This window comes from Cydia strobilella, chromosome 6 (assembly GCF_947568885.1).
Source record: "Cydia strobilella chromosome 6, ilCydStro3.1, whole genome shotgun sequence".
In the NCBI taxonomy this organism is placed as follows: Eukaryota; Metazoa; Arthropoda; class Insecta; order Lepidoptera; family Tortricidae; genus Cydia; species Cydia strobilella.
This window is the reverse complement of record NC_086046.1, coordinates 6578876-6595506: the sequence shown is the minus strand read 5'-3', so window position 1 is coordinate 6595506 and position 16631 is coordinate 6578876. Positions and strand designations below refer to the sequence as shown.

At 37.3% G+C, this 16631-nt stretch overlaps 2 protein-coding genes across 4 annotated transcripts in view; one reads left to right on the top strand and one right to left on the bottom strand.

Annotated features, from left to right (window-relative positions):
- Positions 1 to 15412, top strand: part of LOC134742358 (uncharacterized) — a 26026-nt gene extending 10614 nt beyond the window's left edge. For 2 of the 3 annotated variants that reach the window (XM_063675440.1, XM_063675438.1), the window contains 16 exons: positions 251 to 460; positions 1442 to 1553; positions 3295 to 3412; positions 3831 to 3970; positions 4515 to 4637; positions 5349 to 5441; positions 6220 to 6327; positions 6619 to 6689; positions 7019 to 7156; positions 7907 to 8065; positions 9082 to 9182; positions 11336 to 11522; positions 12621 to 12812; positions 13618 to 13723; positions 14188 to 14323; positions 14901 to 15412. In XM_063675440.1, coding sequence (XP_063531510.1) covers positions 251 to 460; positions 1442 to 1553; positions 3295 to 3412; positions 3831 to 3970; positions 4515 to 4637; positions 5349 to 5441; positions 6220 to 6327; positions 6619 to 6689; positions 7019 to 7156; positions 7907 to 8065; positions 9082 to 9182; positions 11336 to 11522; positions 12621 to 12812; positions 13618 to 13723; positions 14188 to 14323; positions 14901 to 15049 — 2143 coding nt within the window. In that variant the 3' untranslated portion in view covers positions 15050 to 15412. The remainder of the gene's footprint in view (positions 1 to 250; positions 461 to 1441; positions 1554 to 3294; positions 3413 to 3830; positions 3971 to 4514; positions 4638 to 5348; positions 5442 to 6219; positions 6328 to 6618; positions 6690 to 7018; positions 7157 to 7906; positions 8066 to 9081; positions 9183 to 11335; positions 11523 to 12620; positions 12813 to 13617; positions 13724 to 14187; positions 14324 to 14900) is intronic. The other variant, XM_063675439.1, reaches the window with a different exon arrangement.
- LOC134742420 (uncharacterized) lies at positions 15402 to 16631 on the bottom strand. Its single transcript, XM_063675563.1, has 2 exons — positions 16413 to 16631; positions 15402 to 16099 (listed from the first exon to the last, which is right to left on the bottom strand). The coding sequence occupies exons 1-2, from the start codon at positions 16596 to 16598 to the stop codon at positions 15965 to 15967; spliced, it is 321 nt and encodes a 106-aa protein (XP_063531633.1). The 5' UTR covers positions 16599 to 16631; the 3' UTR covers positions 15402 to 15964.

Here is a 16631-nt window from a genome sequence, read left to right as displayed (position 1 = left end):
ATGCTAGTAGATTGTGCCTTACTAAAGTATCTTAACGTGATGTTGAAGGGTTTTAGAATTGAAGTACAAGAAAAATAATTAGGATTCGGAATAAATTTTGTAGTAAATGTGGTAAATTTAGAAAATATCTTATTTCCTAAAATTCCTAGCACAACTTTTCGTCAAAGTTTTATCTGTTATCCTTTTTTAACACAAATATTCTGATATCGATTAAAGCCAAACTGTTCAAAACTAAATAATTGTCTCTCAGTGAGATAGAAGTCCTAATGGCTGGAGTGCGATGGCTGCACGGCGACTGGCCGGAGCGGCGACGTCACGCAGCCGACGTGATGCGCTGCGTGCGGTTCGGCCTCATCTCGCCCTGGCAGCTCGTCGACATCAAGCGGAATCCGGACAATGCTGAGATTCTAGAGATCGTCAACGATCCAGACGTTCAGCAGATGGTCGACGATGGACTTGCGTAAGTTCTGTGCTGGATTAAGAAATCTATCTCTTTTCTCAATGCGATTTAATTTCTTAATGGCTGGAGTATGTTGGCGACTTGCTGCCGACGTGATGCGCTGCTTGCGGTTCGGCCTAATCTCGCCGTGGCAGCTCGTCGATATTAAGTAAGTGGAATCTCGAAAACGCTGAGACTTTGGAAATCATCAACGACCCTGACGTGCAGCATGGTCAACGATGGACTTGAAGTCACGTAAAGACTAGTCGAGTATTTTTGTATGTAACTAAATAACATTTTGAAATAATTGAAGTGAAATACCTAAATTACACATATTTTTTTTCATTTGGGTCATTTTTTATTTTGATAAAATTTAATGGATAGATAGTTCCTTATTCTGTACAAAATAAGCGCAATTTCACTGTATGTCCTACAAAATCTTCCACTGAGTTTACGGAAAACGTATGGAATTTTCCGTAACTAAATGGGAATTGTCATACTTTTTTTTGTCCCAAATTTGGATTTCGTGTTTTTTCCGACCAGAATAAGGAGCTTTTCAAACCTACCAATTTTGATCAAAATCTGACAAAAAAAATATAAAATGTCCCTTCTACATAATTACTAACCTTGTACAATTAGTAAGAAATTGTGTCAGGGAACACGTCCCACTATAGGTATTAGTTTTAAAGTAATGATTTAATTTTAAAAAAATTGCGTAAATGAATCATCCGAAATTTTTCTAGTAACGTCATAATGGCTGGAGTAAGTGGGTGGGAGTGGGAGTGGTTTACCAGGTATATAGACCGAAGTGCTAATTGTTTGTAATATTGAGAAATCTATTCGTAATATTATTGGAGTATTCGAGGAAAGTACCTGATATATTTTTTGAGCTTATGACTTTAACAACACAATTGCGTGTAAGTATTCAGAGAAGCTATCTTAGGGAGCTGATAATACAAATACTCGTAATATTTAGTAGTTCAAGTGATGTTCTGCTTACAGCTACGTCATTATAAAATATTGGTACGGCAACAACTCTAAAAACTATTACCATTGGATAGATGCTCTTGGTCTCACCGAACCTGCTGAAAGGAATTGGATTGGGGAAGAAACGGTAAACAAAATTATATTAGCCTCCTAAGTCCCAGCTTTGTTTAAACGTCATAGTCCTAGAGACCTCTTGTTCATTCTTTTGCACATAATAAATATTTGCTGTCAGTCCTGAACAGACTATTTAACAACTCTATGGACTGTCAGAATACTCCGCGCGAGCATTCAAATTTGAAAGCGGGGGGCATCTAAACATTTTGAAAATTTGGTACCGCAGGACTTAGGTTAAAATTTCAAGGTGTTTTTGAAACGTTCATGAAGTAACGCTTACGTGCGGTAAGTATATCAATAACTACCTATGCAAAATGATCTGACGATATCATAATCTTCAGGTTCTTCCTTTGTGATTTTATTTATTTATTGAAAACACATTTACATGACATTACAGTGTAAAACTAATGCGCCATGAAAGTTAATTACATTTAAATTACAACTAGTACAATTATATATTTACAACACTAAATTACTACAGTTGAGCATCTATCATCCATCCTCTCACAAAAGCTCAGACATTCACTGCACACAGCCGTCCATCGCCACGCAAACATATCGCAGTCAGTAGCTGATGTCAGGAGCGCATTCAATAGTGTGAGGTGAGAGCACGAAGAAGTGGCGAGTTCTTACGCGACACAGTGCGAGCCGCCGGCACTGCCAATAAGTCGCGTCGGCGGGACCTAAGAGCCATCCTGGGAACGTCAGGGACAAACAGTCGTACCAGGCGGCACACCAGCTCTGGGCAGTCTGACTCGCCACGCAGGACCCGTAAAGCCGTGATAAATTCGATATTTAATCTATAAAAAGCTGCCGGTCTTTTAGACAAAAATATACTCGTTTAAATTTTGTAAGTATGATTTTATTGCTAGCGGAAGAGTTATTACTATACTAATTCTCAGCTACATGATCATTAACACGTGTACATATCGTATGACCCAATACAGAGAAACATGTGTTGACGCAAGTTCTAATAAGTCTAAATCAATAAAGCACGTCAATAAGGAAAACCAAGCATGTCTGCAGTTAAATTTGTTAAGTGTTAACGGCCAATTGGTAAACAATACCCAATAAACCGCAGTATTTATCTATTGTTTACCCACATGACTGGCCTCAAAACATTAATTTCGCAGAAACATACTGTGTTACGTACATATTTATGTCCTTAAAACTTTAACTCTTATCTTAATAGGTGTCTATTTATGACTAACCTAAATTGTCATGGAATCCATTACAAATTGTCATTGTTGTTGACTCTAATTTGCGATATGATATGCGATATGTATTTGGAGCGTGGGCCTTATACAATACATCAATAAATCTCTTGAAATTTTAAAAAAACGTCACCTTAATTATGTCTTTTTATTTTGCAATTTCCCTGTTAAGTCATCCCTGGCTATATGTTTATCACTACATAGTATAAAACAAAGTCGCTTTCTGCTGTCTATCTGTCCCTATGTATGCTTAGATCTTTAAAACTACGCAGCGGATTTTGATGCGATTTTTTTTAATAGATAGAGTGATACAAGAGGAAGGTAAATGCAGCATTGCACCCGTGCGAAGCTGGGGCGGGTCTCTAGTTTATAATAATATAGATATATCAGATTCGAACATTGGATAGATATAAATACAACTTTAATTTAATATTTAAGTTTGCAATAAATAAGTGTTATAAATGCACGCATAGGTAAGCAATGTAGTCGGGACGTAAGTATATGAATTTAACATTTTTATAAATATAATCCCCATTACAGAATCATGTCACGTTCAAGGACTTCCTGAAATACCTTGAACAGTTCATGGCGCCCAAAGACCAAGTTTACCAGCAGATGGCCCTCATGCAACCACCGCGGAGAAATGATGACATGCCCGGTATCCATATCCAGTCTATTATCTAAGTCATAAAATTGTATTGCGTTAATTCTTCCATGTAGAATTTATCATTCTCAAATCTCAACAGTTGATTTTGTATGTGAATGGGTGGGTAATATGACTACTAAGGCCCGATTTACTCGTGGATTAGTGTTAAGTGCAAGTCCATATAGTCTACTTGCGTTTAGTAATACTGCCAAACAAGACCAATCAATGTGTGAATCACGCCTAAATCTCAATTTCCAAATAGCTCAAATATTTTTAGTAGTCCACCTAAAACTCATACATAACGTGAGCCTATGACTATGAGCACTTCTACATTTACTACAATAACGATTGTACTAAAAATCTAACAGCCTGTCTATTTTGCGATAGCAATCCACAGCCAAACAGTTTTAAACAGAAAATGTTTATGTAGGCAGTCTTCGTGGTATGGACGCTGAAAAAATGGACTCTCGAAGACCGAAACTGGACTTACCTCTACCAACAACGCTTAAAGGGTTCACGGGAGATAAGGACAAGTTTCCTATGAGCGATTTTTTTATGGATCGGAGAAAGGTAGGCCCTTAACCGTTAATAGTTGCTTAATCTATCAAATACATTAAAAAGGATCACTCACGAATTTTAAGTCGATTCAATGATGCTCCTCGGTACGGAGCGAAACATGTCATGTTTTTGTAAAGTTGCTTATGCTTAATGTTTAATATTTGATTTACATAATGACGGCAAATACATAGGTAAGTTGCCTCTATGCACTGTCTGTTTGTGGCGAAATCGAGGGTTTCGTCTAAGTACTCAATATTATTTCATTTTCGTGTCCTAACCGCTTCTCGAAATGTAAAATTGCACATAAACTTTACGTATTATGGTCGCACTCACTACATACTAGGTAGGTATCGTTGCAAAATAACTGTAATACCGATGCAAAATATTTGTAAAACCTATAGTCTTAAAATTTAGTTTGTCGATTTAAATTAAATAACAGGAACTTGATGCACTTACTTATAAGGTCATGTGGGGCAAGAGAATCAGTATAAGGATTCCCTAGTGCTTCTCTTGACACAGTGTTTCTGTTACTTTATATAACCTTACAAAATTATAGAATAAAGACCGTAGTCCGCCTGCGGACGAGTCGCCGTCGACGGCCCCTCGCGACGAAGACCTGGCGATGCAGATGAAGAGGATGAGGAACGTGCTGCAGGGCAGGAGCGAGCAGGCAGGAGAGGTAGTGTCACTGGAAACAAATGAGCATCCATTTTACGAAAAAAAGTATCGTTTTTGAATAGCGTTGTGGCCCAGAATAGCTCTGAATGTATGAGCATTTTATTTAAAGTTGAACACTATTTAGGTACACTTTTTTCTAGGGTTCCGTGCCCAAAGGGTAAAACCCTATTACTATATATTACTAAGACTCCACTGTCCGTCTGTCTGTCTGTGTGTCTGTCACTGTCACCAGGCTGTCTCATGAACCGTGATAGCTAGACAGTTGAAATTTTTATTCGTAAACACACAGACAATAGACATACATTAAAAGAACATAGTGAAAATTAAGTCGCAGCTATAACAACAAATACTAAAAAGTACGGAAACCTCGGTGGGCGAGTCCGATTCCCACTTGTCTGTTTTTTTTTTTTCAAATTTGAAATCTACTCAGAATCACGAGATCTTGCGGTCCTAAAAGGAGAAAAATAGTCACCCCCAAATTTTCATACATTTTTCAATCCTTCCATTCCGTTACCGTCATACAGTGAAAAATGGTAACCAAATGGAAATAAAAATGTTGGGAGTTTTTTCTCGTGATTATTATTTTAGTGTTTATTAGGAATACCCACTATACGATAGGTTATAATTAAACATAGAATTACGTGAACATTTAATCCGCGTCTAAGTATATAATTGATTTTATTGATTTATAATTTGTGTTTTCTTACTATAGGATCGAAAGCGAGCTATACAAAGTAAATTCCACCTACCCGCGCACCGTCCGCAACTGCAACAGATTCAGATGTGTCTGTTGGAACAAGATAATGTACTATTTTTTTAATTATTTATTTATTTTAAACTTTTTATTTATTTTTATAGTTTTGAGTTTGAGTCGGACGGATGATCATGAATCACGACTTTTGTAGGTATTTTAAAAAGTGCTATTTAACTACATATTCAACCGAATTCTTAAAAAGTAGGAGGTTCCCAATTGGCTGCATGTTTTTATGTCTCATCCTCATAACACCGATAGTTATTTTTATTATCATTAATTCTTTATTTCAGATAAATTGTATCCATAGAATTGTTAGTTTGGCTTATGACTACGTTAGTTACTTAACGACTACTACATTATTTATTTATTTACAATTAGTTCATTAGTTCAATCCAAAATTTCAGGAAGGTACATGTACCATCCACCCTGTCTGCTATGACCTTGAGTATACTGTTGTGACTGCCCCGAACCCGACATAACAGAGACGCTATTCGCTTACGCCGGATGGCATAGAAGTCGTCAGTTCGTTCCGCGGCGAACATCCCTGAAGCGCTGCAGACGAGGCAGTCCCAACAGCATCCTGAAGGCGTCGTTATATTGGATTCGAAGGGCGTTGTATGACTTTTGAGTATAGTTTTAGTGTTTTATAAGTAGCTTAAAACTCCTGAATTGTCCCATAGAAGATGTTTGCCATTTTTTTTATCGCGTAGATCGATTTATTGAACCGTTACTTTGTTAGTTTATTTAACCGGTATCTTAATGGTGCTACACATAATATGCACCCGCACGAAGTACAAACAATGAATAATGATAAATGATTGCCTTACAGCAGTCGCAGAAACAGCGGGCGCAGGCATTCGAGCCACCAGAAAAGGACTCCATTGAAGAACTCAACACCAACCAGAGTGACACGAGCGACTCTGAACACATATTGCTTGTAAGCTACTTTAAAATAATAACCGTAAAATGGTCCTGCTTTCCAACCAACTAAAAAAAAGGCCTTAAGTAATGTCTAATATATCCAAATGTAATTGTTTCTAAGCATGTTTCTAGTATGAACAATATTTTTTTCTTTTAACAAAATCTCCCGGCTTGCCGATTTAGACTATTTAGAGGTCCGCTAGACGCCATACACCGCGAACAGCGACATATTTATGAAACAAAGCGTAGTAGGTACGGTGTTCGAGACCAATTCCTTAGCAAGTTTCGAAGACTTCCTTTGTTACAGCGCTATGAGAGACGTCCGAGCGCAGCGGCAGCCTACTTGGCTGCTGCCACAGCTGCTATGGCCGGCACTAAGTAAGTAGAACTTTTCATATTTACTCTCGCGTTCCTTTTTCTATATGCAATAAAGCATATAAATACCTACATACATACTGTCTATGACTATGACACAACTAAGTATGAAATGTAAAGTTCCAGCTCCTAAAAGTCTGAATAATACTACTGGATGGTTTCTATATTCTGGGATCTTAGCGCTTACTTGTTATCATCCTAAAGTAGCATGGGATAAACTCTGCTACCTAAGTTGGACTTGCCATAAGATTTGGGAAAGTGATCCTTGAATCAGAGTTCAAATAATCATTTCATGGACCTTGCATTTCCCATTTAGTCACGGGTATTTGTAGGGCGCAGACAGAGGCGGCATCGTCGAGTACTCAGAAGGCAGCAACACCAAGTGCGCCGGGGCAGGGGCGACTGAACAACACGAGTCCCACTATCTCGCTCTTCAACCAGTCCAAGGAATCGTTGGCAAGGAAGAATATGTAGGTGTAATTTTTTTTATTTCTCATAATGTTGCATTGTTGTATTATATTGTCTACTTTCGACTATTAGGTATATTACCTACACATGCACAATTACAAACACAACATAATAATACGAGTACGTACCGTAAATTCATCATAAGTTTATCATCCAATCCAACCAACCAATTAGTCGAATTTTGTTAGGCAAATATGTATTAGAACAAAGATAGATATAACTCCGTAATAGATAGATACAGTCTAAGGAAAAAACGTGCCTCGAAAATCAAGAAAATTTGATTCTCGTTCAGAGGGCGCTACTAGTTTTGGCCTACAGTCGTATAGATGGCGTTGACGGTTTCGTTTGTTATTTAACAATTTTAACGCATATCAGTGAAAGAACATGGGTCAAAATCATAAAAATAATTAATGCAAATAAAAAAAATCATTTATCTATATTTAAAAACATTCTATCGTATTTTTATAAATCTTCATTTTTAGTTTTAAAGTGTGTCGACAGATGGCAGTGAATTTACTGGGGTTACAAAATTTACTATGACAGTACCGCTCTAGTATAAGTTACTCTATGATTAGAAGTATTATAACAAATAAAATTATTTTTAGATTATTATTTTTTCAAGTAGAAACACTAGTAACACTACTATATATTTTTCTTAGTATATGACATTTATTTCAGTTTATAAATATAGTTATTACATAATCTTGAAAATATTCATAAGGTATATTCAACTCGAAACTTTTCACTTTCAGGAATAAATTATCAACATCGATCCTAGGACCAACTAATAAGATTTACACTGCCGATGGTTCTCTGTTCAACTACAACCGAGAGACCGTGTTAGTGTTTGGTGGCATTGACCCTCATGCTAATTATGGCCTCGGGAGAAACACTGGGAAGGATATATTTAGGTAAGCCAAAAAACAAGTACTTAGTTAAGTCACAAAATGGATTCATGCTCTTTAATAAAAAATAATAATTGCAGAGTTATGCTCAAATATTCACATGATTTTTACGTTCCTACGTACAGCGAGCTGCATAATTACATTGGACACATTATTCGACACATAATTCGACACATAACACACACAAAATTCGTTCATAAAATGGCCATGTAATATGATTTACTTTTGCAGTGAGTATGCGTCGTGTATATGCAAACGGCAATGTATATATAAACGGCATATTGTCATTTATTCATTCGCCTATATATAAATTCCGAGACCTATTATGTGTTAACGTAACATTACGGGAAATATCTAATGAGTGTATGTAAAATTAGTTATTGATTATCATAGAGAGTTAAAAGTCTAAGAAATAAACGTGCCCCCCTAGTTTGACAGCCGAAACAGATGGCCCTGTACTGCGCCATACATTTTGTGGTCTCTGAATTTTCAGACGTCAACTTTTGACAATCAGAATTACCGCAAAATGTACAAAGCCGTAGACCGCGCGCCAATGTTGATTAGTTGTACAATTGTCAAAAGTTGAATAGAGACCGTTCGTGTCACGAACAGCAGAAACAATTCACGCTTCTAAGCAGGTGCTGCCCCTTAGCCACGCTGGTTCTATTTCGCATAGTAGGGTCTGCCATCTAGTTCCTAAATCTAAAAAAACCGGCTAAGTGCGAGTCGGACTCGCGCACCGAGGGTTCCGTACTTTTTAGTATTTGTTGTTATAGCGGCAACAGAAATACATCATCTGTGAAAATTTCAACTGTCTAGCTATCACGGTTCATGAGATACAGCCTGGTGACAGACGGACAGACGGACAGCGGAGTCTTAGTAATAGGGTCCCGTTTTTACCCTTTGGGTACGGAACCCTAAAAATGGACTTGACATAATGCTTCGCGCTAATGAATATGGGGCTTCTGTGCTGCTGTCTACAGTTCATGCACGCTCCCTATAACTTAGTTGTCTGAACACAGATTTGATCCAGTAACTAACACTTGGGATATCGTCGGTGAGCTCCCCGAGCCGAGACATCACCATTCAGTTGCTTTCCTGCGAGGAAGAGTTTATCTCGTTGGTATGAAATGGTAGTAGTAGTAGTAGTAGTAATCACTTTATTGTACACAACACAGGTTTACAAAAATAAATTACAGTTAAGGAAGTACAAAGGCGAACTTATCCCTATAAGGGATCTCTTCCAGCTAACCTTCGAGTAGATAAGTAAAAAACTATAGCCAGGTCAGGTAGAATGGTTTCTATGTTAATTAGTACATATACCTAGTCATACAAACAAACCTGATCGACTGATACCATTTAAAAAAAATTGTCAACTACCCCCTGATCAGTCGATCAGGTTTGTTTTGAGGATCAAATGTCTGATGGGACCCATTGTCTTTAAGCAATACAAAAATCACAAATGATGGTCAAAGTCTGGCACCCGCACTTTATTGACGAAACGCTCTAACAAAATGGCAACACATCGTGACGTCACTGTGTTCGATGTATGCAAAACAAGGAAATTGCGATTTTGTCGGTGAAATGTTGCGTTTATGTATATTGTTGCTGTACCTACAATATTTTTTTAAATAAAATGTAAGGAATCGAATGCTATCGTTATTTTTTTTTCCTATTTTAAAGTTAAAAAACAGTTTTTTAGGCTTCCGTACCTCAGAAGGAAAAAACGGAACCCTTATAGGATCACTAGTGCGTCTGTCTGTCTGTCCTTCTGTCACAGCCTATTTTGTCCGAAACTACTGGACCAATTAACTAGAAATTTGGTATACATATGTAAGTTTGTGACACAAAGACGGACACGTAATGTAAACAAATGAATTTTATATTTTAAACACGGGGGCCACTTTTGGGGGGTAAATGAGAAAATTAAAAAATAATGTTTTTCAAACTATATCGTGTTACATATCAAATGAAAGAGCTCATTGTGAGAATCTCAAATTATTATTTTTTAAAATTTTAGGATAAACAGTTTAGAAGATATTCAAGAAAATAGGCAAAATATTACCATTCCCCCCCCCCCCTTTTCTTTCCGAAACTACTGGGTCTAAAATTTTGAAAAAAATACACATCTGATTGATTTTTCTTGAACCTATACATCACAGGAAAACCTATTAGAAATGTGCAGTCAAGCGTGAGTCGGAACTTATTACTTAGTTTTTGATCCCGCACCCCTACGGGTTTTTTAAAGACATTTCACTCACGTTTCACATAAAAAATACATTGTTTAAATTGTGTAATGTACGGAACCCTTGGAACGCGAGTCCGACTTACACTTGGCCGGTTTTTTTTTCCGAATCTGAGGTCTTGTATGTTTTTATTATTCCCATATATTTTTTAAGTTTCCAATTTATTGTGATAATTGCTCATTTTCTATCTATTTAACTAGTTTTTTTTATAATTTAACATGTGTCAACTACTTTATTCAATGTTTTTTTATGAAACTAATCAATTACTCTTTGATCGTCCGCCCAGATCCGTACAGTACCTATATGTATTAAGTTCTAATTAATTTAGAGTTCGATATAGTACAGTTAATATCAGGTGATATTTTTGCCTATGACTGGTAGAGTAAAAAATATATAATAATAATAAATCATTTTTATTTCGAGTAACTTTACAGACTCATATAGCTTGTGTTAGTAAGTACTTATAGCTATGTTAATGCTTACATCTATCACTATATATACAGAATAATTATTATCACAAAAATTAACATTACAATAAATAATAAAAAATAAACAATATTGAAATGAACTGACTTATGTTTCTAGAAGTACATACCCAAGTAGCTTATACATAATAAGTACTTCTAGAAACATGCATGTCCTCACAGTGCCTCATATATGGGCAGTCAAACCTCTCGGCTATCAACCGCAGGATGGGGATGAGGATGGATATATCTGATATTAACTCGACTATACCTTACCTACAAATACGGATCTACGATGTGGCACTTGAAGTTGGCCAAAGAACGGCTTGATATGATAGGATTGGTGGGCGAACTAAAAGCGATCATTTTACATGGCAAAAATATAAATTTAGTGGTTTCAAATTCCCTTTTCCAAATCCTACTTATAATTCGACATTTGGCAATAATGTTAACAAAATCCGACAAAATTATGTTACGGGTATGATACGGGTCCATAACGCGAAAGCTTTAAATGTTTTATTTGTAAGTGTCAAATATCTTTCGTCACTCTTGCACATCCTTCTCAGGTGGGTCAGATCCTCGGGATGACGACACACGTGGCAAATCAGTAGTGGTATCTACTGTGTGGAGCTTCGAGCCGGTCACCAGAGCCTGGTTCAGCGAGTCCGGCCTTGCCGTGCCCAGGAAGAACTTCGGCCTCGTCGTCCACAAGATGGCTCTGTATGCCATAGGAGGGCAGGATAAAAAGGGAAGGTAAATTTAAGACCACGTATAACGTATTCGCCGTTCAATGTATCGTTTCGTTTGGCGAATTTTATATATATATATATATATTTTTTTTTTTTTTGCAAAATAATGTAAAAAAATCACTAAGTTACTAAACCTTGTTTTTTAGCATTAAAAAAAGGTTAAACAATCTTGACGTGTCTTTTTATTACCCACTAGAAAATTAAGTCACAGCAAATATGTAATTGTATAGCAAGGATATACCGGGTGTGGCCTGTAATAGGAGCAAAAAATTAAACTGTAGGCTATACTCCTCAAACTGGCCAACATTTGTTCAGCGACTTTTAAAAATAATGAAGACTTTAGACTTCGTATTTTAATACAAAATAAATATTATCTTCAATGTACGCCATTATCATTGTGATTGACGTTGCCTGTCACACCTTAAACATAACAAAATTCGCAATACATTGCGTCTTGGAAAACACTTTAAAGTGTATTAAAAATCAAAACACAAGTTATTTTAAAAAGTCGCTGAACAAATGTTGGTCGGTATGAGGAGTACAGCCTACAATTTAATTTTTGCTCCTATTACAGGCCACACCGTGTATATTACATTCTTTTGGTTTCTTAAAAAAGTACTATTTTTTTAAAGCGTTTTTCGTTGTAAAGACCAGATTGTTTACCCTTTTCCTAATGCTAAAAAAACGAGCTATAATCGAAGAGCGCAATAAGCCGGTAGTAGTGTCCATTGTGTGAAGATTTGAACCTGTCTCCGTGGCTTGTTAAGTCCGGTCTCAGAAAAAGACAGATGCTTTATCAATGAACCACGGTGAAACTTGTTGCAAGCACCATTTTCGCAGAGTACCTACGTAACATTCTTAGTTATAATTGTGATTTTACCAAAAAAACACTACGATATCACCCACCATACTATACCACACCACACCATACCATCCCAGGTAGCAAAGTGACGTCGCTGACGTCATAATGACGTATAAATGCTACCTGGCCATATATACCTATTGACACTACTATATAGCTATTACTATTGTCAACATTCTCACAATAATTTGTAATCAAGTGCTATGTAAATTAGCATACAAGCTTACAATAATTGTGCAGAGTTCTCCGCTCTGTGGAGAAGTTCGACCCCGCCACGGGCTTCTGGAGCGAGGTGCGCTCCATGGGTGTGGCTCGCATGGCGGCCGCGGCCACCAAGTACCGCGAGTACATCTGGGTCGCCGGCGGCATGACTGGCGAAAAGAAGCGGCCCGTATGCAAGGTCGTTGAGTGCTACAACTCGGAAACTAACCAGTAAGATTGAATACCTACTTACATTTTACTTGTTAACTATCTTTTACCACACTACTTAGTTAGTTAGTTATATTAGTAGTAAGATGTGTAAAATCTAAGACAATTTCGTGCTTTGACTTTGACAGGTGAACGAGATGGCGCTGCACAGCTCCATACATCTTGCGGTAACTCTGATTGCCGAAAGTTGACGGTTGTCAATTCAGTGACCGCAAAACATATGGTGCAGCGCCATCTGTTTTAGATGTAAAACTAAGGGGCTCGTTTTTTTCTTAGACTTTACCTCTCTATTACAATAAATTACCTTTGGTAGTATACTCTTGCCATTGCCGTCATTTGTTTATATTCGAGGAATAAGGCCAGTGGAAGCTATTCACTTGATCAGTGGTAATAATGCCTGTAATTTTGTAGGCGTAAAATATCTCTATGAGTATAAACGCACATGTCGATCTGAACCAAAAAAATCCTAAATCGATGTGTGAGATTGACGAGACAGATTTTCCATGTACACACAACTGCAACAGTGCAAGTGCATACCCATTTTATGAATTGAATTTATTCATACACTGGGTATGCACTCTGCACTTTAGCAGCTCGCTGTACAGTCAAGGGCATAAATATATATACATTCCCAAAGTTTCGAACATATGTGTACGCTCTACACCGTAGACAATAAAGTCGTGTTCACATATTTTTGAGCCCTTTGTCTGGATCGATATTTTTGCCTTCGACTGTACATAAGTACAATTATTAAAAGAATCAAATATAATATTTTGTTATGTCAACTTTAATTTGATACAATTTTGAGGTGGACGGCGATTTACGATCTGAGGTTTCCGCGGTGCTTCTCCACGCTGTTCGCGATGAACGACAAATTGTATCTCGTCGGAGGCGCCGGCAAAGTGTCCGAGAGGGTGAGTTCATGCAAAGTTTTTGTGGTGAAAATTTACTTATTTTGTTGTTGATGTATATCCTAGTTCAATATGTAGGTACAGTCAGCAAAGTTATTAGCTTAGCATCTCTGCAAACAAATATGTATGTAGGTGGGCTAAGCTTATGATGTTTCTGACTGTTCTTCTAACGATATTAAATAAATTTAATTTTGCCTACATATTAGGATTTACAGACGAAAAGGGAAGAAATATCTTATTGAGGTACCCTGCTTGCAACACTCGCTAACATTTACAAGATCCTGTAGGCAGTAGAAACCTGTTGCAGAAGTCGCAGTATTTTATGAAATTAAATAGATGTCATTCATACGTACTAAAGAAAAAGTGACCATACGCCACAATGACGGGAGCTGAAGACGCCAGTTCCTATCCGGCCTCGGTCAGTGCAGAGTATGATCACATTTTCTGACACCAATTATGTATTTTAGGAGAAAACTGCGAGCAGTGTCGGTGCCATAGACTACTGGGATTGGAAGTCACGCAGCTGGAAGCAGCAGACAGAGATGTCTATTCCGCGCCACGGGCACGCCCTTGCATACCTCGGCACTCAGATGATCATCATAGGTCAGTAAGGCCGCTTCCCCACTTGGCGGCGCGGTATCGGTGCAGTACGCAGTATTTCTTCCTGATTGGCGCGCCTGCGACTCCGCGGCCTAAGAGTCACAACCAGCAACAGTAACTAAGCGAGCGAAGTGTTAAAAAAACTTTTACGCGCTTATTTGAACAACTTGCTTCTGTTGCTGAAATTTTATAAGGCATACTGACTAAAATATTACTGTAATACCATATCTTAGCAAACATACGCAGATAAACGCTTGTAACGTAGTGAAGAACAATAATAATGTCCAAAACAATCTTTACTACTTGTTTTGAAAATGATTTATATTAACATTACTAAGTACCCGTTAATTTATCTGTTCAAGGCGTTTTACTGATAGGACTAACAAACAAAACAAAAGTGTTATCGAGCAACCCGGAACAGAACGTAGCCTAATACAAGGATATCTATGTCCAAAGAAGTTTCCAGACAAATTTAATGACAATATTCTAGCTTTATTACTTGTACTGAAACTACTCGAGGTATCAGTTGCCTCGGTACTTATTATTTGAATAATTTATCTCGATACTTATGATTGTACAGGTGGTGTTACAACCATCTACATGCGCGCTCTCAACAACGTGGAGTCGTTCTGCTGCGAGCGAGAGGCGTGGATCAGGGGTGTCGCGTCCATGCCGTCGCCTCTTTCCGGGCACGGCGCCGTTACCCTACCACCGGCATCGCTCATGTAACCCTACATTAAATCCTCATTCAATGTGAAAGCCTGGCAGTTGGGATGTCTCAAAGTTAACGTCATTTTGTTTCATTGAATTGTGATCCTATAAACGTGAGTTTTTAATGTAGTTTAAGCTCCTTGAAACAGAGCAAAGGGAAAAAAATGATAGAGATGTTACTGGTTGGCAAGCATTGTTTGATGCAGTATAAAATCAAAAACTTCTTAAGTTTTAGTGCGCGTCTAAAATTGGACTGTGATATTTTTTTTGTAAAATATTTAATTTTGAATTATTGTGAACGTTAACGTAATGTTTTGGGTAAATTGACTGTTTTGGTCGCTTGTTTATTAAGTTAAAATAAATTCCTGTATTTGTGTTGCACGATCATATTTATTATTATAATCAGTAAGCACTTTTTACAATCATGGAGGAACTATAAAATATTCCACTGCACTTGATAAATATTTATCTCTACAAGAAGTGATAAAGTAGTTTTGACCTTTGTAGGATATCTTATCTAAAATCAAAGTCTAGGTGTGCCGCTGAACTGAAGCGCTTTATGAATGTTTGTTGTTATGTCAACCGTTGTAGCAAACTTTCGTAAATACGTTTCCAGTTATGTGGCAGATTTATTGTACTACACTACTTACAACTTATCTGATAGGTATTTGCCGTGTCCATGATACACGAACAAGACTCTATAAACTAAATCTTATAACTAGTATCACATTAATATAAAGCAACTTATATTCAGAGTAGATCAAACCACTGAGCATGAATTTATCATTGTTTCTAAAAAATTCGCACCAGCATTTGAAGATGACTAAAACAATGCCCAAGAGATTGAAAGCATACATGGTGCCGGGTCCAATGTTAATTCGGCCGTTAGTCTTTGACATTTTCGGTGGACAAACTAAGAAAATCCTTATCCGACTAGTCCCAGACTTCCCTGCAGATACCCAAATAGTCCCGCTTGAAGCCCTCCTCGGGACAAGGCATTTGACCCATAAAGAAGATCGGGTTGTTTAGTGGCACGAAGCGATTCGGTTTAATGTTGCGTGAAATTTCCTGTAAACATAAGTCGGTTATTTTAAAAATCAATATCCTCTTTGTCTCAGCCTAAGTGCAGCTTTTCGTAGTCTTATTTCAGACTACACAATTATGGCAGCTGGTTAGCTGATTAAGGGATTGTCCTAAGATATTGAAAACTAAATGATATTTTGAAAACTTCAGAAATCTGATAGTAATGGTTTGAAGAAAGCAAAACTAGTCTGTGTTCAAATTTTCAATTTTCAAAGTTATAACTTTCGTCTTTAGAAGGCAAATCGGTCAGGTTCTTAAATGAACATAATATGTTTATAATGTAAGGTACTATACGTACCTCTATTGCCTCCACATTAATGTATTCTTCCCTGATCGGCGCAGTTTTTAAAGCTTTCTCAGCCCCATGCTCACATAGCTCTTCTACATCTTGATGTCTTTCATGGGTATCTCCATGGGGATGTAAATGCCTAGCGCTTGTGAAGACAAGGGTTGACACAAACAACAATACTATATGCTTCGTCATTGTTGTTTACACTAGGTACTATTTTTTGATGCG